Source organism: Cebidichthys violaceus, unplaced genomic scaffold, assembly GCF_023349555.1.
Source record: "Cebidichthys violaceus isolate CVI_PGR_0920_01 unplaced genomic scaffold, fCebVio1.0.p SCAF_47, whole genome shotgun sequence".
In the NCBI taxonomy this organism is placed as follows: domain Eukaryota; kingdom Metazoa; phylum Chordata; class Actinopteri; order Perciformes; family Stichaeidae; genus Cebidichthys; species Cebidichthys violaceus.
The window spans coordinates 1,198,112-1,223,259 of NW_027176672.1; the positions used below are offsets into that span (position 1 = coordinate 1,198,112).

The window sequence follows — 25,148 nt, forward strand, 5'->3', positions numbered from 1 at the left end:
TGTTCCAGACCCGTTTTTAAATGCCATTGTTCCCTTACTGTTACTAAGAGGAAGTTGCGATACAGATTTCCATATTGTTCCCTGGTTCATAACAGCAGTGCGAGGCAGCGGTGTTAACAAATGAGTAGAACATGAAAGTCACAAACCTCCAGTGGGAGAGCCTCTGAGGGAACGCAGTCGCGTCAAGATGTAAATGTGTCTTTCACACCTGTCCTTCTGTGTTTCCTCTGTCCCGCTCCAGGAGACACTCCTCCCTACCTGTCCAAGTCACAGAGGCTCCCGGGAGGCTGGAGGCCGCCGGCTGCAGAAGAGTCCTTCCCTGTCGCAAATGGGAGTCTGCTTCCTTTGGGTACAGTAAGAAGTTCTCTTTGTGTGCTTTAGTGTTTGTCTCGTCGCAGCCTCCCTCTCGTCTCTCTCGTCTCGTTAACGTCTAACAGACGTCGCCGTTCATGTCGACGCCCTCGTGATTAGCCTCTCTGTGGCAGACGCACCTGACGGCTTGAAGACTTGAGTCTGAAGTTTGAGTCTTTGCAGCTGCTCTCCAGTCATCAGCTTTTCTTTCTTTTCTTTTTTTTTTTATGACACAGCAGTTTCAGTTGTCTTCCCGATGATGCACGATGAAGGAGGAGACCATTAGGCGTCGCCTTAATGAAATCGTCCCGGCGTTACGCGAGCCTTTGCTGGGACAGACTCGGGGCGGGGGGGGCTTCAAAAGGCTGGAGAAGGTTTTTTTTCAAAGACGCCCCCTAGCGCCGCATGCTTCATCATCAAACAAAAAAAAAAGCAATGTGCGCCTAATCCATAACCCACTTTTTTTGGCTCATGTGCAGCCCAAAAATAAATCCCAGTGCAGAGTGGGAACTCGTTCTAATTTCAAAGAGCAGCGTTCAGAAGCTTCTGATGAGGAGGAACATCTGCGGGTTGTTTTTAGACTTTGGAAGCGCTGCAGAAAGAGGAGGAATTAGCCGTTTCCTCGCCTCATCCGATCTGTGTTGCTCTCCGATTGTCGCCGTGTCGTTGTTGCTCACACATCTGTTTGTGGCCATTAAATGTGTCACGACTGTGAACAAAGCGAGGGCGGCGATCCGAGTGTTTTCATCTGCAGCTCAGCAGCATCGTTTGTTTATGCTCTCTCACACACACACACACACACACACACACACACACACACACACACACACACACACACACACTGTAATTAACCGCTAGTTATCAAATGATGACCGATTTATTTCAGATTGTTACGTTTTTGCTGTTCTCAAGAGGTAATCATCAAGATTTAACAAATGTTGTCCTCTTGTTGTGTGGATGCCAATGAATGTGAGGGACGGACACACACACACACACACACACACACACACACACACACACACACACACTCGCACTTTCAAGAGAAGTTAAATGGATGGACTAGAAGTTTGCTGCATGAATCAAAGTGAGAGCAACATTTATCATGAAGTCCTTGCTCTGTCATGTTTGGACTGTTTAGTCTTCACATGAAGTGACAAAGGTTCCGTGTCAGATGTGGATCCAGGGTGTCGCGGTTACTCGCTGTGCGCTGTACGTCACCGAGTTGCAGGAAAACAACATTTTTCACAGAAATGTGTAAAAAGTAAAAGTCTGGTAATCACTCTGCGTTGAAGCGGGGGGGCCGTGCGAGTGATTGATCTGTGTGTGTGTTTTTTTTCCCCGACGGTGCTTGTGTGTCTTCAGAAGGAAGTGAAATATTAATTATTATGCCGTTTGTGAGCTGCTGTGCCGCGCCCCTCTCCAGCACGCTGAATCACTCCGCTTGTTTCAGATGTTTTGAGCGGGAAAAAAAAAAAAAGTTCAAAGGAAACCGTGATCGTAGGAAGCGTTTGTAGTCGCAGCGTCATGCAGCAGAACAATGCTGCGGCAAAACAAATGTGACTTGCATTGCTGTTGCAGCCCAGTTAACTGAAGCCTCCTGTTAGTTTCTGTTTGATGCGTTCGCTGTCTGAGATTTAATAATTCCTACAGACTTTAGAAGCTGAGTTAGAGAAGAAGAAGAAGTAGTGTCCTCGACCACAGAGGAAGCCTCAATCCACTGACGCTCCTTTGATTATTTCCACTAATTGATTACTTGAGTTAATCGACGGGTCAGTAAAACTAAGAATCACACAAAAGCACATCTTTAGATGTAAGCATGTGTTCTTCTGGACCTCTCGTTCCCTCCTCTCTTATTAACCTGTAGCTCTTCCTTCATGCTGTCTCTCCGTCTCCTTTCTCTGCCTCCTGCACCGGCAACAACAAATCACATGCATCTGTCTGATCAGCTGTTTCTTTTGATTTAGTTCTGTTGAAGTTTCCATTTAAGTTTTTTTTTTTACCCAGCATGCATTTGATTAAAGCAGCGTTCAGTGATTGCATGAGAAGAATAAGCTTCATTTAAAGCTTTTATTCTTTATTTTGTGTCTCTCAACCGCTGACCAGGTGACGTCAGGGAGTCCCTGAGGGTTCAGGGTTTAAGACCTGAGGGGGGACGTTGGGATTGGGCCTCTGATCCTGAACCGGGTGCTCAGGACTACAGATGAAAAACAGCCTTTTTGTCTTATTCTAGCACATTTGATTTATTCATACATTTGCGCTCACAGATAAATGAAACTACCGTCACCTGACCTCCACCAGAGTAGCCCCACGTGTTCCTCGAGGTGTTTAATGTCTTTCTATTCTGGACTCACGGATCACTGGCACAGTAGTTCAGCAGCTGGTAATGAAACCAGGACCGGAGGAGGAGGAGGAGGAGGAGGAGGAGTGATAGTTATGAAACGTAAAGCACCGAAGAGCTAAACGTTAAAACGGAGAAATCTGAATTCATGAAATGAAAGAGATGAATTATACATTAGTGCCAAAAAACCTCTCAACAGCCGATATGAGTAAAAAAGGCGAAAATGTCTTATTGATCTGCTGCAATTCATCCAACTGAAGTCCAGTTAGCAAAGTCCGTTATGATAAATAGTCAAAAATTCAAAGTCGGACAAAAACATTTACATTCACTTAAATAGTTTCAACTACATTTTCGTCAAGGCAAAGCCATAATTCATTGCAGTTCATTATGTAAACCATTTCACTGTTAGAGCGCTCGATCCAGGTTGGGTCAACTGGGAGCTTTGGAGCCATCCGTCTTCTTTTGGGCCGTCCCAAATACCGAACATAATGTCGACATTACAATGAATTACCTTAATTACCTTAATTGGACTTGACGAGAGACAAATATCTTCTTTTGATCCCATTTGAACTGTGGCATGAATTACACACGTTTATGAATTTACGATCTACTTTTGCACGTCTTGAAAGGTGCAGCGTGTCGTACGTTTGTCGCAGAAACATTTAGTTTCGTGTGAAACCGATCAGTGACTCAGCCTCGTTCCACAATCTAATGTTTCATCCAGAGACTCTTTTTTTATCATCCAGGAAGCGAAAGAAGAAGCGTCTCTATGAAGTCACCGCCATGTCCTCTCCTCTCTTTCTGCAGCCACTGTAATGTTCTCTCTTATTGTCTGTCCCTGGCTGTGATGTGCAGAGAGCTCTAGTGTGGAGAGGTGAAAGCCGGAAGTGTGTTTTATGTGAGGCTGGTGAAGTTAAAGTGGAGCGGTCTGCCCGGCCAATAGGAACGCAGGATTGCAGCTTATTGCGCGACGGAATAACTGCCGTGTGTCGGTTTACCGAGGGGAGGAGAATGTGGATTTATCTGAAGGCGCCCGGCTGCCACTTGAAACGACCTGAGAAGTGGCGCGTTGTGTGTTATATGACCAGACCTGACGTAGGAATACAGATGACACCGTCAACAGAGGGGGGGGGGGGGGAGACAACTTCCTCAGTGGCAGCTCCTCAGTACCATGAAGACAAAGCACGTTTTAAACTGATTGCCTGTGCAGCAGCTTCTGTATTCATTGCCTGCAGCTGCCGTCTAGTTCAGTCCTGTCCGGAGTGAAGGCCTCTCTGCACCCATCAGGCCCGGCTCAAGGCTGAAAGGATGCTTTTAAATACCAAACATGCTCCCTCATTCCTTGTTTTTCCTCACTTCAAGCCTCTAATTAGATTATTTCTCTTTTCTATCTCCAGATATTCTCTTTTTCTCAATCTGCACATCTGCTTCTCTGGATTCCTTCACCCTGTGACTCTGTGTGTGTCTCCATCTCGTTCTGTCTCCTCGGTGAAGGACGCGCATCAGACTTGATGAATGGATGCAGAGGTTAACGAAAGGCCGGCCGGTCACGGCGAAGTGTAAATCTCTCCTGCGAGCGCTCACCTCTCCCAGAGCTCCCGCGGTCTTACCAGAAGGTCGTAAAGCTGTTAATGTCGCACCGCTCCGCGTATTTGCGGTTCTGGGCTCCGGATTTGGCGTCCGACCATTAGCACGGGTCTGAACCAGGGGCTCCCATTATACGTCTAAATAATTCAGGTGCTTTATGATATTCATTATGGTGAATGAGTATCTCGGAACAGAACCTGTGATTATCTCCAGGCGCTCTAATAATGCCTCTGCAGAGCCTATTGATTCCTGGGAACTGCCTTTGTGGGATAACAGACCTCCAGCCCGCCTGCTGCAGACAGCCACTGTGTTATTTGCTGGTTGGAGGCGGATCACGAGGCTGCTATCGAGCCGTACGGGCTGAGTATGGTGACACGTGCAGCAGATATGGAGAAATATTAGCATATGCGGGTCCACGAACCGTGCACCGCTATCTGCGATTGTGTGAGTTTGACTGCTGCGTTCCTCCCTCTCTCTCTCTCTCTCTCTCTCTCTCTCTCTCTCTCTCTCTCTCTCTCTCTCTCTCTCTCTCTCTCTCTCTCTCTCTCTCTCTCTCTCTCTCTCTCCGTGAGGCCTTGACGTCTGAGGTCATTTAGAAAAGGCCTTCATGACGCAGTAAACATTTATTGTGTATGGCAGCACACGGTCCTCGGGAAATGAAGGAGCAGTTGTTGTTGTTGTTGTTGCACAAGAGTTAGTCTGTTTTAAAAAAAAAAAAGCAGCAATGAAAGTTTCTCTCTTCTTTCTTTACTGCCCCCCCCCCCCCCCCCTTTTTTTATTTACTGCTGTTAGTATTGTTAAATTTTGATTTTGCCAGATGGGAACCGTACGATGATTTTAACGGGCCTATTAAACGGAGAGCCCGCTTCCACCATGTGTTTTAAAGCTCTCGGTCCCGTCCTTTGAAGTTCCCGGCTTCTGTTTCGTCATCGCATTCGTGTGAGAGTCAATTAGCGGCTCCGTGCTGCGCTGTGAAGCTGGATCACTGGATCACTGGATCACTGGATCACTGGAAACTCTCTGTTGTGATTGTGGAGTCCATGTGGCTTATGATGCGCTGCTGTGACTCCTGAGCAGCAGAGGACGATGTGAGTCTCTGTACGCTATCCCGCTTATTACACTTACTAAGAGATGAACAATTTGACAGAAACATTTGATGAAAAAATGATTTTAATACTTTAAAAATGCATGCATTGATTCTGCAAAAAACAACAAATCGAACTGCGTCCAAAGCAACGGTTTGTTACTGATAGCAGTGGTCTACTATTCTATATTATAACAGACCGTAGAATGCTCTAGTTGACACACGTGATGATAAAGTCCGATCATGTGACATCGTTCAAGGTCTGCTTGTGTGGAGACTTGTGAAGACGTTACCCGACGTGTCCTTTAGATAATTCTCTGTTCACTCAAGAGCTGTGAGTCTGAGCGGAAGCTCCAGATTACCTTGACTCGGTATCGAGCCATAATAACCATGACGACCTTTGACCCGGTCCCTGCTAAAGGCTACGACCTGAAAGCCTTGAGTCACAGAGCAGCCAGCACACCGTCTCAGTAACCGGCCGCGACGTTATCCGCCATACGGTCACGTCTCAGGACGCTTGTGAAATATTAATTACTATTTTTTTCTTTTTCTGCAGCAGATGGGAAAACAAATGGTTTTGCAATCTGCAATCTGTATGCATGAGAAAGCAGCTTGATAACAACGAAGCGCGTGTTTTTGTATCGGAGCGGGTCCGTGTTTCGGTCACGGTTGAACACCTGGAGTAAATGCAAACCTCCGGCGGTAATGAAGAGACGCCCACCTGTCTAGCAGCGGTGCACAGGTGTTACATTTCAAGGTAAAACCATGCGTGACACCGGTGTGGTTTTGAAAGGTAAATCACATGTAGCAGGAGATCAGCGCGTACAGTTGGAGTCCGTCACGTAGCTTATCCTTTCACCGGCTCCGAGCCACGGCGATATCGGGCCGATGGGAGGCTTTCCTTCGATTCCTTAGCGCCGCATTGCCGCTGGGAGCGAGCAGAGGGAGCGAGGAGAGGGAGCGAGGAGAGGGAGCGAGGCAGGGATGAGGTGAGAGAGCAAGTAGTAGTTCAGGAGCACAGGAGAGCGTGATCGCTTGTTTCTCAGCTGCTTCATCAGCTCTCCTGCTCGGGAAGAGGGATTTGTGTGCGTGTGCGACGAGACATTAACGAGATGCTGCCGCTGCTGAATTGTGTGTGAGAGGTGAAATCTCCTGCGAGCGAGGAGCAGAACCTGCAGCTGACAGAAGGATTAGATCGTTAGAATAGATTTATTTTTTTTTCCCCTTCATGGGTCATAATGAAGCATACATGAAAAATGCAAAAGCAGCACAACAGAAGGAGCAGCCAGCTTTCCATTATGCCTTTTGATTATGTGATATTGCATATTGATGGCATAATTCACATGAGATTCACATGCAATATACTGTAAAATACACAAAGGTTACTTATCATGATTCACTGATGTAACTGGTTATGAAACATTCTTACTGTAATCCTGATGCCTCAGTAAACGAACATCAGCACGTTGGCGCTTATCATCGTTGCCACCGGGTCGGATTCTGCGCAAAATCAGAGGAAATCGCTCAGGTTCACCAGAAACTCCTTCGGCTCCAGTGGGGCCTCCGACCAGCCCACCTTGGACCGATCCAGAGCCGGCTTTCGTGGCCCCCCTTTCGACCTGCAGCCAGAGATCCGGAGGGAGGAAGAGCGCTGACCACCTGCTGCTATAGGTCCAGAAGAAGAGATCCAGAACCAGGACTGAGCGGGGCAGACTGTCAGACCCCCGCTGCAGTGAAATGAGAGGTTTTCTAAAAGGGTCTCTGTCCATAGGGACCACCAAAATCAACACAAAAGGAAAGTTCCTTGTCGGAAGATTTCAGTATTGGTACTTTTACGTCGTATCGGGTCTTTAGTACTTCTTCCAGCACTGCCACAGCTTCACATCAGTATTACTGACACCGGCTTATCGAGAAGCATAAACTCCTGCGGCGGCGGCAGCAAAGAGCCTCGGCAGAGACCCGAGGGGTCAAGACAGAGTTGTGTCTGCAGCGTTTCGGAGCAGAGGCGGCTCTTTGTTCGGCCTGCTATGAAAAGCTCGTCTGTCTCCCGCCTCTGATGTCCGTCGGGCTCGAGGCCAAGTCGGTGACAGAAGGAGCCTTTGCACAGCGCCGTGCCCTCTGCCAGAGAGCTGCGCTGTCAGAGAAAAAGAAACGCGGGAGATAAACTGAGCTTCTCTCGCTTCCAGCGCAGGGTGGTGGAGGTCACTGTCTCCCCGGGGGGCTGTTGACCCTGATGGGAGTGGTTAGGAAAAATGTTTTCATGGAACGAAAAGCAGAAGATAACAAGGCTGAAATAACTGATGTTTTTCATTTGAAGTAGAACTTGATGTGATACAGCACACAAACGTCCTGGGATTTAGTGCACTGTCATCCTCACTGACTGGAACAGTTGCTTGAGTGTGTTTTGATTAATGTCGCTAGACGAAGCTCGCAACATGTGCTCTCCCTCTCTCCATCGGTCACATGTGGCCTAACGTTACCTCTCCTGAGGGAAATGGTTCCCCAACATCAGTAAGAGGCATCGATCACCTCGGGCCGCCTGCCGTCCATGCAGAGCAAAGTGATGCACTGCCATCTGGTGGCGTGCAGCTCTTAGTGCTGGGGGTGAGTGTCGGTCGTCTCCTGCTTTGACTCTCTCTCTGTCTCTGTCTGTGTCTCTCTCTCTCTCTCTCTCTCTCTCTCTCTCTCTGTCTCTCTCTCTCTCTCTCTCTGTCTCTCTCGCTCTCTCTCTCTCTCTCTCTCTCTCTCTCTCTCTCTCTCTCTCTCCCCCTCCCTCCCTCCCTCCCCGTTTCTGGTGCGTTTGAAGTGGGCTGAAGTCTCATGGGAGGAGACTGGACCCCTGTGGAGCAGCTTAGCTGAGTGCGTGATAATGCTCCCCACTGTTGATGCTACATATTTTGTGCAGACGCATACTGGAACGCTGCGCAATGAGCAGACATTTAAAAAGAAATCCAAAGGAAGCGAAAAAGCAGAATGCGCTTTGATGGGAACAAAGTGCTGCATCAGTTCTGAGAGGTGTTCAGAACTTGATGTTTCGTGACCTCCGGCTGGTGTTTTACTGTATCTCTGTTATCCGTCTTCAGCGAGGCAGCAGACTGAATGTCAGGACGTTCTGTGACTTTCAACTCTCAGCTGAGCAACTCTTGTTTCTTTTTGTTTTTAACAATCACAAATGTATAAAGCGACAAGCGGCAGGGCTGCGTCTGATTATTATTGTCGTCGTTCATCACCGATTTCATTATTCTGTGAGCACACCAGTCGTCTAGTCTATCTGTACAACAAAGAGAAACGCTTCCCTCACAGTGGAAGAGAGCCGATCCTCAGATGCCTTTTTATGTCGCACCAACAATCCAAAACCCGAAGATAATCCAAAAAAAGACTGAAATGATTAATCGTTGCTGATTAGTCTGTTATTGATCGACTTAATTGCTGCAGTTCTGGTGCGAGAACCTGAGTTCATCTCCAGCTCCGGCTCCGTCCTTTTATGTTTTTTTGTTTCAAAATGCTCACTCATCCTCCTCCGGTGACTCGGCTTCTCCAGCCTGCTATCGGACTGGATGAGAGCTCACTATGTAAGCTCTCCAGGCGGGTCCATTTGTCAAGAGGACAGACACGGAGCAATTAGTGTGGAACTCATCAGCATGCGTTTCCTGTGACACTAAAAGCCTTCTGCAGAGCGTGTTCATCCGTGTTCTTTGTGTGTGTGTGTGTGTGTGTGTGTGTGTGTGTGTGTGTGTGTGTGTGGATGCATGCACGGCATACAAAGTGTGTGTGTGTGTGTGTGTGTGTGTGTGTGTGTGTGTGTGTGTGTGTGTGTGTGCTGCCAGGCTGGAAGGATTTCTGCACATAGACCTGCACAGAGTCCTACAGCTACATCACTCACACACACACACACACACACACACACACACACACACACACACACACACACACGAAGGCCAGCTGGATTAAAAGTGGCCATATGGTGACGGAGGAGTTTGGCACAAGAAGGCCACCGTGTGCAGTATTTGTACATCTTAAGGGGTTAGGGAGGCAAACGTTAACTCCCATCGGTGTCTGTGACTGTTTGCTCTTTTGTGAGTATCGTCACAAGAAAAGCTGTCCCTGTCACGGCAGAGAGGTGAAAAATAAATGAACACAGACTCACACATTTGTATTTATCCTTTGTTTATGCAGTGGGACCTTATGATTTATGATTTCCTTATTCCAGATTGTTTGTTAGTTTTTCATTTAAAAGGGTATTGGTCCAAACTGGTGATTCCAGTATGTTTTATAGCCGCTGTAAGCACTTTTTGACTTTTATCGTCAATCACAATCGATTAGGTCGGATGTCGGATGTGGCGGCATCTAGTGGTGACGTTTCAGAGTGCAACCAACTCAAACTTCTCCCGTGTGCTGATAAGCGTGTAGGAGGACTACGGTTGTGAAAATTCCCTATCTGTCTGTCTGTCTGTCTGTCTGTCTGTCTGTCTGTCTGTCTATCTATCTATCTATCTATCTATCTGTCTGTCTGTCTGTCTGTCTGTCTGTCTGTCTGTCTGTCTGTCTGTCTGTCTGTCTGTCTGTCTGTCTATCTATCTATCTATCTATCTATCTATCTATCTATCTATCTATCTATCTATCTATCTATCTATCTATCTATCTATCTATCTATCTATCTATCTATCTATCTGAGTTAAAGGTGATTTAAGACTAAAGAAAACATACAAATTAATAGAGATTTTCATTTCTGCACACTTATCAATCTGAAAGAGCATCTTGCTCTGCTGTGTGTGTGTGTGTGTGTGTGTGTGTGTGTGTGTGTGTGTGTGTGTGTGTGTGTGTACGTACCTGCCTAGACTACTAACACTCTGCTTGGAGTTTTTGGATACACACTCGATGTTGAACAGAATGGATCTCACCTGTCAGAGCCCCTCCCCCACACACCCTTTTGCTAACAATGCACACACACACACACACACACACACACACACACACCTCACACACTTTGTATGCCGTGCATGCATCCAAACACACACACACACACACACATAGACTGTGAACAGAGCACATAAATTGGTCGACTGTCAGCCTGCAGGTTGGATTACTCGCCACGCTTTTGGTAGAATTGTGCTCGAGTTCTTGCAGAACACCTCCCTGGTGCTCTGTCTCTGTGCTCTATCGGTGACTGGACTTAAGGTCTGAAGTCCTGCTAGTTAGAGGCTGCAATCCTTATCCAGCAATTGAGCATATTGAAATGTCAATTGTGTTAACCTCGGGAGCTCGAAGCCTCGAGTCTGTCCTCCAGGAGAAAGGTGTTCGGGTCGACTACCAACATGAACAGCTGCAGTAGATTAAATGGCAATCTCCTCGTTATGTGTTATAGTGTGTGTTAAGTGGATATCATGGCCGAGGTGTGGAGCAAAAGAAATAGACGTGGATGTTGGTACTCTGGGGAGCGTGTGAAAACGTTCAAATATCTCACCCTAGTTCTGTGGATGTGAAGAGTTGGACAATGTTGGATTCAAAAATGATGCATAGCTTCCAGTCTATGCTCGCAGGTGTACACAAACAAGTGTGCACGAACACACACACACACACACACACACACACACACACGGCTCAGTGTGAAGTGCATGGTGAAGCTGGAGGGATCAGCACTTGTGCTTGATAATTGGAGAGCACACAGCCAGTGTAATTGCAGCGAGATGACGCACGTGCACAATTAGCCGCTACACAAGTTCATTAAGAAAAAGACAAAGGGCTGACGGTGCTGGTAGTCACCTTGCCGCTAACGCTCGATGCATCGACGGCGCTGCGTGCCGCGCAGTCTGCCCCGGGGTGAAGCGCATCCTCCCCCGGGGGACCGTAAGCCACCAAACCCAGGGTTCCTGTCTGTAGCCCGCTGTGTGTGTGTGTGTGTGTGTGTGTGTGTGTGTGTGTGTGTGTGTGTGTGTGTGTGTGTGTGTTTATATATGTACTGTGTGTGTGTGTGTGTGTGTGTGTCTCCATAGACACTCTCCTGCCTACCATCCCGCTCTGGATGCCGTTACCTGGTGAAGGTGTCAACAACAGTACCATGTATTTCCTAAGAGGGGCTCAGTACAGCGTACAGTCCACTGTCTGCAGCTCGTGTTCATTTTGACCAGTTCTGCAGCCAAATCTTCCTTCTTTTTTTTCTTTTTTTTTTTTTTTAAATCTTCGTCGATATTGCCTTATTTCTGCTTCATATTTCACACTTCCGTTCTGGTTTGTGCATCACTTATACATGATGCAATGTCTCTGCAAGCCACACAGATTCTCTCCCACCAACTTCTGGCGATACGAAGTCCAGAACTGTATTAAACTCGGTCTGTAGCGCCTTCCATCAAAAGACTTCCCCTGCTGATCATCTCATTCTGTGTGTTGGTTCTGTACCGTTTCTTTCCTCTGAAGACGTAATTAGCTGTGCAGCATCTTTACCTGTGTGCGCCATTCCTCGCTGGACAGGAAAGCCTCGTCTGTTTTGAAAGACACTACAGAGAAAAGAGCATTGATTTCAGAAGAGAGGAGGGGAGGAGGGGAGGGGGGGAGTATGTGAGAAGAAGAGAAATTGGAAAAGAGAGGGAGAGACGGAGAAGAAGGAGAGAAAACAAAATGGGAGGGAGCTGGAGAGGAGGCATGATAATGAGCCCTACCTCTGACACATCCTCCTGTTTCTATGGAGACCAAGGAGCCAATCGCGTGGCCCCGCTGAGGACCGTACTACTGAGAGCAGATGAGAGGGTGGAGAGAGGGGTACGCAGATGCCTCTCTGTGTTTACGAGAGGCGGTATAATCTCCCGGCAGCTCTCCTGCAGGTCGTGTCCTCCTGCCTGCAGCCTCCTCAGGCACTGGCACCGGCGAAGAATTACCCATCATCCACCATGCTTTAAAACGGAGGCTTCACATCAGTACTTAACAGATCGCTCCTTTAGCTTCTTGGCCCCCTCACCATTACTACCTCTCCTCCACTTCCTCCTCCTCCTCCATCACCAGCCAACTCACCCTCCACCCCCCCCCCCCCCACCAGCCTGCCAGCCTCTTGGACGCTCCTCGTTACATCACACACACACACACACACACACACACACACACACACACACACACACACACACACACTGCTCGCTGGCTGCCTGTGTTTGTGACTGGGAGAGGGAGAGAGCCGTCTCAGTCACGCAGTCCCATTGACCAGCACACACAGGATGGACAAGCCGAGCGTGTGGCGCGCCGTGGTGAGCAGCACGGACCCCCGGCGAACCCGAGACCCCGGGTCCCACTCGAGCAGACCGGGCTCCGCCATGGGCTACCGGCTCTACGACATGTGAGTAGCATGTTCAGTGTGTGTGTGTGTGTGTGTGTGTGTGAAGGCTGCCGGAGGGGAGGACTGGTGTAGCTGTCCCATTCATGGATGGAGAAGGCGTCGGTCGAGTGGGTGGCGGTAGTGGAGGAAAACACGGCGTTTTATACCTCTGCTGAGTCACTGATTGCATGCAGACCTCGCTCTGTCCGCTCATGTTCCCCTGCTGTGCTCTTAGTAAACAACAGCTCTACCGCCAGGGGAGGGGCGGCCGAGTGGAACATCGCGTTTTGTCCGCGTGATGAATGAAAGGCGAAAGATTTCACCGAAGTGAATTAATAACCACGCGTCTCCGTTGTTTCTGTGTTTGCACACCGCTATGTGTGAAATCACAACAGAGTCATGTGAGTGATGGGTTTTGGAGCCTCGGGTGGCTGAGATGAATGACTCATTTGTGGATGATGCGGTGACAGCTCTCACCGGGCACACGAGTCCCTCTCAGCTTCTGCCGTGTATATATATATATATATATATATATATATATATATATATATATATATATATATATATATATATATATATATATATATATATATATATATATATATATATATATATATATATATATTTGTGGGTGTGAGTGTGTTCTCTTGTGTGATTGGTACAATGTGTGTATGTGGCATTGCCAGTGTGTGTGTGTGTGTGTGTGTGTGTGTGTGTGTGTGTGTGCGTGCAAAATGCGGCTGGGTCTGAGCTGTTATTTCTGGGATGGTGATGAGTCGTACAGTCTGTGTGGAAAGCTTGCCTCTACTTCAGTAAATCATGTGTCACATCTGCCGGGATGTAAGGTGGATAGAATTAGATCGGGTTTGTGGTTTTTTTTTTAGTAGTTTTGTGAGGGTGTGTGTTTTTGATCTGCACACGATCAACCCCTGCCTAGTGCACAACACCGCAAGTATTTCGCTGAATAAGCATCCTGCTACCTCCGCAGAGGCACGTTTAAGTTTGTCTCCGTCTCTGTCGTGGGTGCCGCCTGCATCACTTTAGACCCTCTGATTCTTCTTCGACCCGGTACGCGTGTCCGTGTACGCGGACGCTTGAATTTTCCGCACATGTACTTCACAGCTGGTGCATAAGGTTGAGCTGAATTACCCTGTCGTGTCGCGATCTAATACCATACATGGGGATCAGTCATCTTAATGAATAGGAGACCTTCACGGGTCCCCACGGAGTCCTTCACAGGCGGTCCACTGGCTCCACTCTCTGTGTTGTTTCCATGCGTGCAGCCCAGTGAATACATTCCTCACATTCTCAAGTTCCTTTAGTGTACCAGTAATTGTAGTTTCATTACGTGCTTTACTGTCTTTTTGTTGTTGCATTAAAGACGACTGAACATCTTGTTCCGTCTGTGGCTGACGTCTCTCCTCCCTGTTTCCCCTCCAGCTTTAGATCAAAGAGAGCTTTAACCACAGAAGGTCACATGACACGGCTGAGAGGCGGCGCTCGGGAAAAGGGGGGGAAAGTGGGGTGCAAATCGATGACTTTGTGAAACAGTCGCCGTCGTTGAACATGTGCCTCGGTTTGACACTAATGTGTTGGTCTGACCGTCCGTCACACAGACTGAGGCTCACAGCGCCGGGCCAATACTCCTTTAATGAGGAGCTGGAGCGGGATGAGTCCGTTCTGTTTGTAAATGTCATTTCATCACCGCTGGCAGGCCTCCGTCCCTCTGGAATGCTAATGCTGTGCTTACGGCGCCGGAGGGCCAGGATGAGGATAACCTGGACTTGGCCAAAAGGCGTTCTTGGCCCTTTAAGGACACCACAGTCCTCTGCTCCGGCCTGAAGGGATGCAGAGGTTCAGTAGAAGACGGGAACACGACGGGATGTGTGAAGTGTATTTTGTTGAGTTTAGCAGCGTGTGTGTGTGTGTGTGTGTGTGTGTGTGTGTGTGTGTGTGTGTGTGTGTGTGTGTGTGTGTGTGTGTGTGTGTGTGTGTGTGTGTGTGTGTGTGTGTGTGTAGCTGAAGCCTTTAAGTAACCAAACCAGGTCTGTTAATGTGCGGCCATATGATAAACAGACAAGGAGCTTGATCTCCCGTAGTTTACTGGTGCAGAGCAGACGAGGCTGATCCCACAGCGGGGACAGAAAGCGCTTAAAGAGCACATGTTGTACTGGTGTTGCTAAATCGACAGAACTTCCCGTTGCTGTCGTCTGAGGCGGTTAGGACATGGATCTGATCACTAGATTCTCTGCACCGGTACTGCCGCCCCAGCTCCGCTGTCAACCTGGCTTGTGCGTGAAAAAAAAGAAGGAATGATCTCTTTCTACTAATATGCTAATTTTGTGTAATTCCAGATCATGAAAGATAAGCGTTGGAGTTGAGATGCGCACGTCTTTTTGTAATCCAATTGCCCGTGACATTACCATCGGGGAGGGTTTGATCTTCGTGCATGGATTATTCCCCTCTCCTCTCAGCAGTGAATATGTGAACACTGAACGGACGAGGTGGCTAATAAACATCAATGGGCTTTGCCCTTCATTGAGATAATGTCATGCATCCTCGGAGGGCATTCGTACCATAAAGCCTTTATGGCAGGAATGCCCATTTCCATTTATTGGCTGAGAGGTTCCTAACGCGATGCCACCGTTCCAAGTGACGCCAGCGCTGATGAAAAAAAAAAAAAAGAAGAGAAGAGAGAGAGAGTGCGTCACCGGAGCTGTGAGCCACTGACGGCACATTCCTTCACTCTGATCCTGAGCCTTTGACAGCGCAGTGGTGCTGGTCTGCAAACTGAGAGGGCCGGCATCGCTCTGAGTACGCCTCCGCCGGGAGACAGCAGCTGTGTGGGACGCATGCCGCTTATTGCACGAGACAACAGCCGCAGAAACGATGCATGGCGATGCCAGCGCATGGGTTGGCACGGGGCACGCTGTCAGTTCACATAGCGTCAGTGGACGGGGGGGGGGGGGGGGCACGACGGTGCAGAGCTGGAAGTGAGTCACTGGTTAAAGCAGGGTTTACTTGCTGTGTACATGCGCAGGCCTGTCTGCGTAATAACCCTTCTGATTTGTCACTTGTCTGAAAGCTACAGTGACGTGAATGACTACAGTCGTTCTGCAAAGTGGACGTGATTGAAGCGCCGTCGGTATTACTCCAGTCATTATACCAAGGGCCGTGCAGCTTCTCCATTGATCTCTTCCTAATGGTTCTGACAAGAAAGTAGGACACTCGCATCTCCTGCTCCATCAATAATGCGTTGCAGACTAGAACAGAAGGTGATGTGGTGTAACACGGTGGAGCAGCGTTCATCAGAGAACGGGTATGGGGGGGGGGGGGAGTTTTACCTTGCACGGGACAAGCCGGTGCCGGGACTAATCAGCGTCCTGTGAGGAGCTGCTGGCAGCTCCGGGCGTGGCTGAGCTGTGTGTGAGCGATGGCAGCGCCTAATGAGCTGAGCGTAGATGCTGCTACAGAGTCGCTTATATCAGACCTGGAGAGCGTTTCTCCATTTAAACAAGAGCAAGGAGCAACTCTGCAGATGGAAACGGACGGTTTCACTCTCCTCTCACTCTCTGTTTGATTGACAGATGGTTCATCCAATCACCTGCCCCCCGCTTTCCTTATTTTCTTTTTTTAAAGTGGCTGCTGTTTTCCACACAGTTTCCAATGACTGCTCTTCCGATGGTTCTGTATAACAAACCATCTAGCGGGTCGGGTTAGCGGGAATTACCTTAACGCAGAGCTCCAAAACGAGATCAAGTGCCAAGTCAAGCGGCCGTCTGCACAAATGCAACGGCAGCATTTTTTGGCCTTTGCCAAAATAGCACAAGCTTGGCTCAGGCCGAGGTCGCTCAGCTCAAAGGCTGTCATTTGCACACTTTAAAAAGCTCTGCAGCTGGACCTCTGTAGGCCGGCGCTGAGGTTTCAGCGGTTGAGTTTGCAGCTGGAGCTGCGTCAGCCGTGTGTAAAGATTATCAACCCAACGGGAGCTGCTGGGCCCTCGGGGGGCAACATCTCTGTGAGTTCTCGTGTCCTCGGGGGAGAAGCCAGTGTCTGATGCATCCGTGGGTTGAAACGGCCCATAATGAGCTCCTGCCTTTGCCGACGGCAACGTCAGAAGCGACAGCGCAGAGGAGAGTCGGGCGCATCAGAAGAGGATTCATCTCCAGAACATTTTGTTCCTCTGGCAAAAATAAAAACAGATATGAGGTTGTGTTCATCAGCAACACTGTTACATAATAACAGCCACACCGAGGCATCGCGAGGATGTCGTCTCGCATATTGAGTCTCATTTCCATGCTTTGCTGATTCATAACTTGAGCATATTCTGTCTATACATGTTCTTTCGCTCCCGTGACTCTGGGGTTCCTGCGCTCGCTGTGTTTGCTTACTTTATACGAGTCGTGTTAATCCTGTCAGGGGTTTTAAACATGAGTCGTATTCACGTGTTAACATGGGCTCAGTTCTAAGCCTGCACACATCATTCAACAAGCCACAGGATGACGACAGAAGATGCAACCATCTAGGAGACGTGAGTGGTGTACAGCGTGCTGCTGGTGCTGCGTTTAAGTGCACACTCTTTTGTCGGTGGAGGCGGCGCTCGTCATCGGTTGTGTTTCCCGGCCTCGGGTTATGAAAGGCCTTCAAGGCAGCCGGCAGAGACTGAAGACCTCCAACCAGCCACACAGAAGTGTCTTCTGCTGCTTGCCTGAAGCTGGAGGAGTGAGTGCGCTGGTGTCATGGATCTCTTCCCTCCCAAATGTGTCTTTCTCTCTCTGTCGTCCCGCTTCTGTCTCCACGCCCTCCGTCTCCTTCTGTTCTCTCTCGTTTTTCTTTTTCCCTCCTCCACCTGTACTCTGCTTCCAGACTGGGGGCTAAACAGCTGTACTGTACTGCGTGATGCCAGAGCTTGTGCTCGTGCAAACTCTGCTGTAACTTCCACGTAAGATCGTCTCCCCCAGAGCGTCCTCTGTAACACGACATGATTGTATCCGTCCTGTAGTTTAAACCAACATGCTAGTCAGACACTAGTGAAGGAATCTCCCCGCTGACTGCAGCCGGTGTGTTTCTATCCCCAATCGAAGAGGAGGCACAACATGTGACACGTATGCAAAGAGTTCGGGTTGAACAGCGTGAATCGCCGTCATAAATCATCCTGACGTCGCCGTCCATGCAGCTGACATGAACTGTGTTTAATGGTCTAGAAACGCGTGTTGTTGTTGTTGTGGTTTGATGTGTTCAAGTTTCCCACTCGTGATCCGAGTCGTGCCGTGTATCGAATGCTTCTCTGATGCGGCACCGACGAGAAATTAATTTATTGCCACGATGAGCGAATCGGCTCATGTTGTCCCTGTGAGCTCTGAAAGCACGAGAGCTGCTCCAACCCGCCACCAGGGGGTGAACTTTTCTAACACATGCGTTCAGACACGCTGTCCTTCACACAGACTGTCCTTCACACACACACACACACACACACACACATCATGTCCGTCTCTCTACTTTAAATCATGGATGTTCAGTGCAACTTTGCCTGCTCCGTGATGTGTGATGAGTATTATATCACGAGCTATCGCCATCTGTCTCTCTTTGGAAGACTTTTGAATGGATCAGTTTTGCAAGAAGGAGGCGGACAAAGGTTCAGGGTCAGGTTAACAGAGAGGCGGTCCAGGGTTGAAGCTATTGTTCAGTCAGCTTCTTTGTGTGCAGGACAGCCACCTTGCAGAGGAGTGACTTGTATGCGTCGCCTCGTATCCGTCATCTTCTTCTTGCACGTCTGAATAACCTTTTCCATTCTTTCTCCAGCGTATTGCAGACGCTGAGAAGGACTCCCTGACGGCTACTTTGTCACTCGGCGACCTCTTTCACCTCCTCTCACGTACAGCCGACCGGAGGATTTTCTGCAGCGCGCCTCTTTTTCCCTTTTGAAGTGCTTATTGACTGCGCATCGCCCGCTCAGAGCAGGTGGCGGTGAAAATCCTCAGGGCAGCTTATCAGTGGTTGACTGGGTCAGTCGCAGGCAGGACCGGGGGTCCCTGCGCTGTGACAAGCCCACGTCAGTGCACCACGGCGTGATGCACCTGCAGCAATGTGGAGACAATAAATGAGGTCAGTTATGATTGATGGCTGAGCTTTTATAGGCTTTTGAGCGCTGGAGCAGTGTAGATTCATATTGATCCACCTGCAGTGCTGTAGGGATTTTAGTCAGTCTGTCATATTTCCAAACACACACCAGCTTTTGGATGCTTTATGTGACCCGTGTCGTGAATTACCTCGCTGCAGAAACGCGCTGGCGTTGTGTTTTCAGGGTTTAAACCGGCGTCACAGAGGTGGAAAAGAGCATCAAATCTAAAGGTGACGGGGTGAAGTCCTGGTGGCTGGCTGTGTGACACACCATGAAGCCATGAAGCCATCAGTCAAGCACCTTCTGTTGCATGTTCCTCCCCAATGTTCTGTCATTTGTAAACGTGTAACGTGTCCCTGGATGACCAAACTCGTGTGAAAGACTGAAGCGGCCTGCAGATGTTAAATCACAGTCGATTCAATCGACAGATCTGTAAAACCGAGATTCTCCACAAAGACTTGTGTAAAAGCAGCACTTTAAATCTTGTACCAGAAATGCACTGATAGAGAAAAAGCCTAAAAAATGACTAAATAACTCTTAGTCAACTCCGACCAACACGACCAATTAGTCACCTGCACGTGTGGTTGACTGCATACCATGTTGAGCGACGTATCCGTCTATTCATCTCCTCTCCTGTTGTGCTTGTGTACGCTCTAACTCGGCTCTTCATCCCACAGTAACCAGCCCGTCACGAGTGGGAGCCACCTGTGTTTTGGGCCCGTCGGCGCTGCATTAACTGCTCTTCTCTCCCTTTTTTTTGGCAGACTCTGGAATGTTCTGCTCGCTTTAAGCAGCGGGGTTTCCACAGCCACACTCACCGCTGAAAGAAACCAGACTTTTCTCCATCTGGCATTGAACCTCACAAGCAAATCGCCAACAGAAGAGATAATGGACTGTTGGAAATACTGAGAAAGATATTTAGAAGTGCAGTCGCTTACCCTGGAAACTGCATCCTTAATGGAGGCTCATCATCCTCTGTCGCTAAATATCATCTGATAATCTGCTCTGAACGTGTCTTTTGCTTTCCAGCAAAATGACTCGTGACCACTAAAACTCAGACATTTAAACAGAAAGATAATCTCACTTGTTACGTAGACAGAATGTGAAATGTCCTTCACTGATGAAGATGGAGATGAACAGATAGAAAGAACATTCCGTCAGTGTGTGGTCCATGTGTGTAAATCCGGAGGGCACCGAGTGTGTGTGTGACAAAAGGCTGATGAATGTTGTGTAGATTAATGAATTCCTTCGTGTCCCTGCAGTTCACACAGACTCTCGGCGTGGCCTTTGTGCTGCTCCGGTCTTTCTATATCTTGGCTCGGGGGGGGGGGGGGACGAAAAGGAAGCTGTGATTGTGCCAGGAGGTGTGAGTGAAAAGAGTCGTGCGGAGAAACGGATCTAACTACACTGATCGGTGTGTTAATGTGGAAATACTCACCTTTTCTTCTTATTTGGCTGCTTGTGTTTGCAACTACTTGTTTGTGTATGCATGCAGTATATTGTCAGTGTGTGTGTGTGTGTGTGTGTGTGTGTGTGTGTGTGTGTGTGTGTGTGTGTGTGTGTGTGTGTGTGTGTGTGTGTGTGTGTGTGTGTGTGTGTGTGTGTGTGTGTGTGTGTGTGTGTTTGGACTCTTGACAGTGGCTGAATATTGATGAGAGGCCCCTTCCACACACACCCCCCCTTTTTCCCATGGCTGCTGGGACCGGGTGGCACTGCAGCGTGGCACTGCCTCTCCGGCAGAGAAAGAGCAGCACTGTGTTTGTGTTCAAGTGCTAAACCCCCTTTTTTATTGTTTGCAAGAAAGGAGAGCAACGTTCCACCATGTGTCCAGCTCTCATGGCACCACAAGCACTGCAGCACATTTTGGACATGCTTCTGTTGAAGACACGGGATTAACATGCTGGTCCTCTACATACACACAAATTCACGAATCTCCCTGTTTACCATAACTGAGCTTCTCACTCAAGCAAATTATGTGCAATTGTGTTTCCTGCAGAGCCTCCGTGACCCCGATGAGTCGAGTAAAGCAACCTTTCTGTTTTACTCAAACATGAGAGCTCTTGAAGCTCATGTTTATTTAAACGCAGCATGTGTATATAAACTCATGTGGTCATACAACATTGCAGCGGGGCCCCTCCCTCCCCGCTGAACAAGCCGATCCAATCGCGGGCCGCTCTGCCAGGCTTCCATTTGAAGCTTCCAGTAGTACGCTAGTGTTGCCCAGCAACCAGAATCGGCACATTTCTGGGAGGTCCTGTGTGGATGGCAGCAGTTGTAGGAGGGAGACGGGAGAGAGAGCGGGAGGCAGAGGACCGGGAGAAGGGGGACAGAGATAGGAGGAGGAGGAGGAGGAGGAGGAGGAGGAGGTTCAGGATTCGACGGAGAGAAGGAGGAGAAAGGACCGTCGTTAGGCTGAAGAAGGAGCGAGAGGAAGAGACATCGGCCTCTCGGCTCGTTACAAAGTTTGTTCCTGCAGCAGAGGAGGAGACGGAGGAGGAGGAGGAGGAGGAGGCCACCGGTGATCCCCCGTCGAGTCTGTCCCTGTTAGAGCGGGGGGTTGAGGGTTCTGCCGGTGCTCCCACACATTCCACTACCTGTACCTTTGCCGGAGAGGTGCAGAGCTTCGGCTGCAGCCTCGACGTCTCGGAGGATCCGGGACTGACGCACTGTGTTTGGGGACCGGCACAGAGGACAGACTGACTGACTGACCTGGATCGGAGCTAAAAGAGAGGAGAAGTGGCCAAAATAGAGCTCGAATTAGGAAAGTTGGATCCTGAGCTTTAATAGCAGGTCCAGATCGGTTCCTGAAGAGGCTTCCTGACGGGCCTGGCTTCCTGGTTTTGGTGATGACTGAGACGGCTCCAGCAGCGATGTGGTCGCTCTGGGCGGGTTAAAACCACTCAGGCTGTCATCCGGGCTGGAGCTCCCGAGGAGGACAGATCCAAACCGTCCGAGCCAGGGATCCACTGACTGGCTGGAGGAGTCGTCGGCGTCCTGCTGCCGTGGTGCCATGGTGCTTTTTACCGTCGACACGTCCGCCGCTCTCCTGCCCCGTTGACCGTCTCTGCTGAGGATGTGGAAGTTCAAAGCGTTTTGCCTGGACTACTGGCACGTGCTGTGTTTGCACCCACACAACACCTTTTACAAGAGGTACGTTTTTAAAGTCAGCTCGGCTCATTCGTCGTTCTTCTTGTTTTAAACGACTCGTAATCATAGCAGAATGCCGTCAGCTTCTTGATGTTGCTTCCTGCGTTGACTTTGATGAAGTAATTCAAAGAGTCTGTTTTAAATCAAAGCTGCTCTGCACGCCGACGTAGCCTGCTGACTCGGAGAGGCTGCGGAGCGTGAGAGCTGGCTGAACCGCCATCGATCCAGGTTACGAGCGTTACTCTGTTGAAGCACTCGGTTAAGTAACTTGGCACTCGGGATGATCTCGTTTGCGTCGGCTGTCTGTCTACATGAGATGAGCCGACTCTGACTGAGTTCGTCCCTGTCCCACTGAGCCCGATTACCAAGTCGAGCTGTGCAGCTCGCATCAAGGGTGGCAATCAGTCCTCAGATTTGATTTAGTGTCCTTTGGTGACACAGCGGTGAATCCAGAGGATGCAAGATATGCGGCGGCTTGAACATCACGGCTACCTTTCCTTTGGATGCGTTAAAGAGACGCTCCTCTCTCACCCCATCCCCCTGCTGAGGTGCTGAGACCTTTTACTGCAGATATCTGATGCTGCACGCACCACACATACGCTCCAGCACCTCCAACTGAGATGCAGATGGTGCTCTTTTGCACCAAACCGGCCACTATCTGTTGAAGATGTAAAGAGCATGAATGGTCCCCCCCCCCCCCCAAAGGTGCTTTAACATTTGGGCGGTCTTCACTTTCAGCTCGATTATCTGCAGCTTGTTTATTTCAAGCAGCAGTTTGAGCTTCAGCCGTCTGTCGTTGCTCAGCGCCGGTCGCCTCGCTCTCTGTCGAGACAATATTTTGGTTTGTTTTCCTGCTGCTGCTCACATATGAGATCCGGCCGGTTACGTTTTTTTGCAGAGGTTTTCCTTCGTGCGCGTCCCGCCGTGCAGATGTTTGATGTCTGAATCACAAGCGAGAGCTGCGTTGGGTGTGTGTGAAGACGCCGTACCTGTGAAATCCTCTCTATGCTAATGCCTTCACACATATACAACACCAGCTTTAGAATACTGGAGGTGAGCGACAGTATGTCTGTTATTCATTAATAATGCAGCACAGATTCAGCTCGCAACTGTTTCAGGGAACACCCCCCCCCCCCAGCTGTTGGTGCAATACCACATGCCTGTGATATGACTGTCATCTTTTTGTAGATTTTCTGATGTTGCATGTGCAGCATTTCAAATCCGTCTTCAAAAAGGTCTACTTCGTGTAAAATAATGAAGTCTTCTGCTGCTGATCTGTGACTCAGTGGTCTCTAGAATGATTTAGGACGACCGATGATTGTTGTCGTTACAATTATTTTCCACACGCTGTGAACGACTCATGAAGTGTCTGATCCCGCAGAGTTCCTGGAACATCCTGGTCACGGGGGGGGGGGGGCGGGGGGGCGTAACTCATTACGCTGCTCCGGCTCCGGGAGGAACGCGGTCCGGTTGTGTCCCGGGACCGAGGCCGTGTTGTCTAGAGCGAGGTCAGCGTAGAAACTCAAAACAGCCTCTCCCAGCTGCTGAACTGGGGCTCACCCTCCCTCCTGCGCGGCCTTCCCATTGAGTGCGGTTGTGATTGTTGGACACGTGCCCGAGTATTAACACACACACACACACACACACACACACACACACACACACACACACACACAGCAGGGACCGAAAGCACTCTCCTTCTATCTCTCCATCTGTAGCTATCACTCTGTTTCTCTCTCTCTCTCTTCCACATAAACACATCACACTCACATCATAGGCCCCGCCCATCGCCATCGGGGAGCAGTGGATGAGTGAAAGATCGTATTGGACGACACAGAAAGGGAAGGGGAGTCCGCAGAGAGCAGAAAGAGGACTGGTGTGTGTGTGTGTGTGTGTGTGTGTGTGTGTGTGTGTGTGTGTGTGTGTGTGTGTGTGTGTGTGTGTGTGTGGTTGTGGGTGGAGAGCCTTTGTTGAGAAGAGGGGTGATTTTTCTCCTGCTATACGTACCGGGCCTTTACCTTACTTGGTCATCAGGCAGCTCGCTAGAGCAGCAACCCAGAGCCCGACATTAAACTGGGTCAGGCACAGACGAAGTAACTTTAGCAGCGAAAAAGAATGAACTTCTCTGCGGGTTTTCCATGGAAAGTGAAGGATGTGGGCTGTAATTTGTGGTGGAGAAGGGAGTGAGCACAGACTGTGCTTCTGGTGGCTCTTTTTGGGGGGAGTTGCCGCAGTTTTTGTTTCTTTTTGAAACTTTTTTTGTTTTGTTTTTGTTTTTTAAACTTCCTCTTCAGTGCCATGCGCACTTTTTTCGGGCATGTCCGACGCCTCCGGTGATGTCACCGCCATGTGGAATGCGATGTGGAAGTACTGCATTACCAGCCGAACTATAAGGTAGGAGGCCGTCTGGCTCGGGTCAGGGTGGACTGGTCGGTGGCGAGCGGGTTTATAAGTGGCGGTTTCGGCGTTTCCGACCGACCGCGGCGGCCTCTGCAGATATTCCTGACGTTTCTCGACCGATCGAATAAACATTCCTGTCTATATGCTCGAGCCCGACGGTTTCCTGTCCAGAACCACGGAAATATATTCTCACTGGCAGACGAGCGGAAAGAAAAGACAGACGTTGAGTGAAGACGCTCTCGAGGTCTTTCAGTGATGAAGACATAATAATCTGTCCTCTCTTAAGCCTTATTATCACCTCACTTTGTCTCAGTAGAGCAGGAACGTCCTCAGGATTCACATCTCTCTGATAGAGATTAACATTATTCTGTATGACAGAGACACGATTATTATTATCTTTATCCACAGTGATGGAATTATGTGAACGATTGACTGATGTTGTTCGTTCAACCTGTGATCGTAGTCGTGGAGCCGACAGGGTCGAGCTTCTGGAGGTCACGGTGTTGACCTCTCCAAACGTACGCTTTGTTTCTTCCCTCACTGGCAGGATAAGTGACACAAACACTTAGTAAGGACACAACTCTGAACATTTGAAACGCAACGTTTCATGTTATTATTATTAATTATTAAAAAAGTTTATTACAACACAGTTTTCCTATTTCAACTATTATTCTGACATAAAGGCTTTTATTTGATTTTATTACTTCTATTATTATAAATTGTTCTTTGTTATAATCGTGGTTTGGGGTTTGCCTGATTATAATTAGAACATGTATTTAAAATAAAAGGTTAAACTGGGCTACATCTATAACTAGTGGGC

The 25,148-nt window shown here is 48.9% G+C and overlaps 1 protein-coding gene across 5 annotated transcripts in view; it reads left to right on the forward strand.

Moving 5' to 3' along the window:
• iqsec1a (IQ motif and Sec7 domain ArfGEF 1a) overlaps positions 1-25,148 on the forward strand; it is an 81,874-nt gene that overhangs the window by 20,073 nt on the left and 36,653 nt on the right. Inside the window, exon 2 of one of the 5 annotated variants that reach the window (XM_068729592.1) lies at positions 242-349. Coding sequence is in view for 4 of the 5 variants with exons in the window: in XM_068729593.1 (XP_068585694.1) it covers positions 12,563-12,681 (119 nt within the window). In the remaining variant the exon portion in view is untranslated. Of the gene's footprint in view, positions 1-241; positions 350-12,394; positions 12,682-21,143; positions 21,932-23,372; positions 24,323-25,148 lie in introns of those variants that run through there. The other 4 variants (XM_068729593.1, XM_068729586.1, XM_068729589.1 and 1 more) reach the window with 4 other exon arrangements.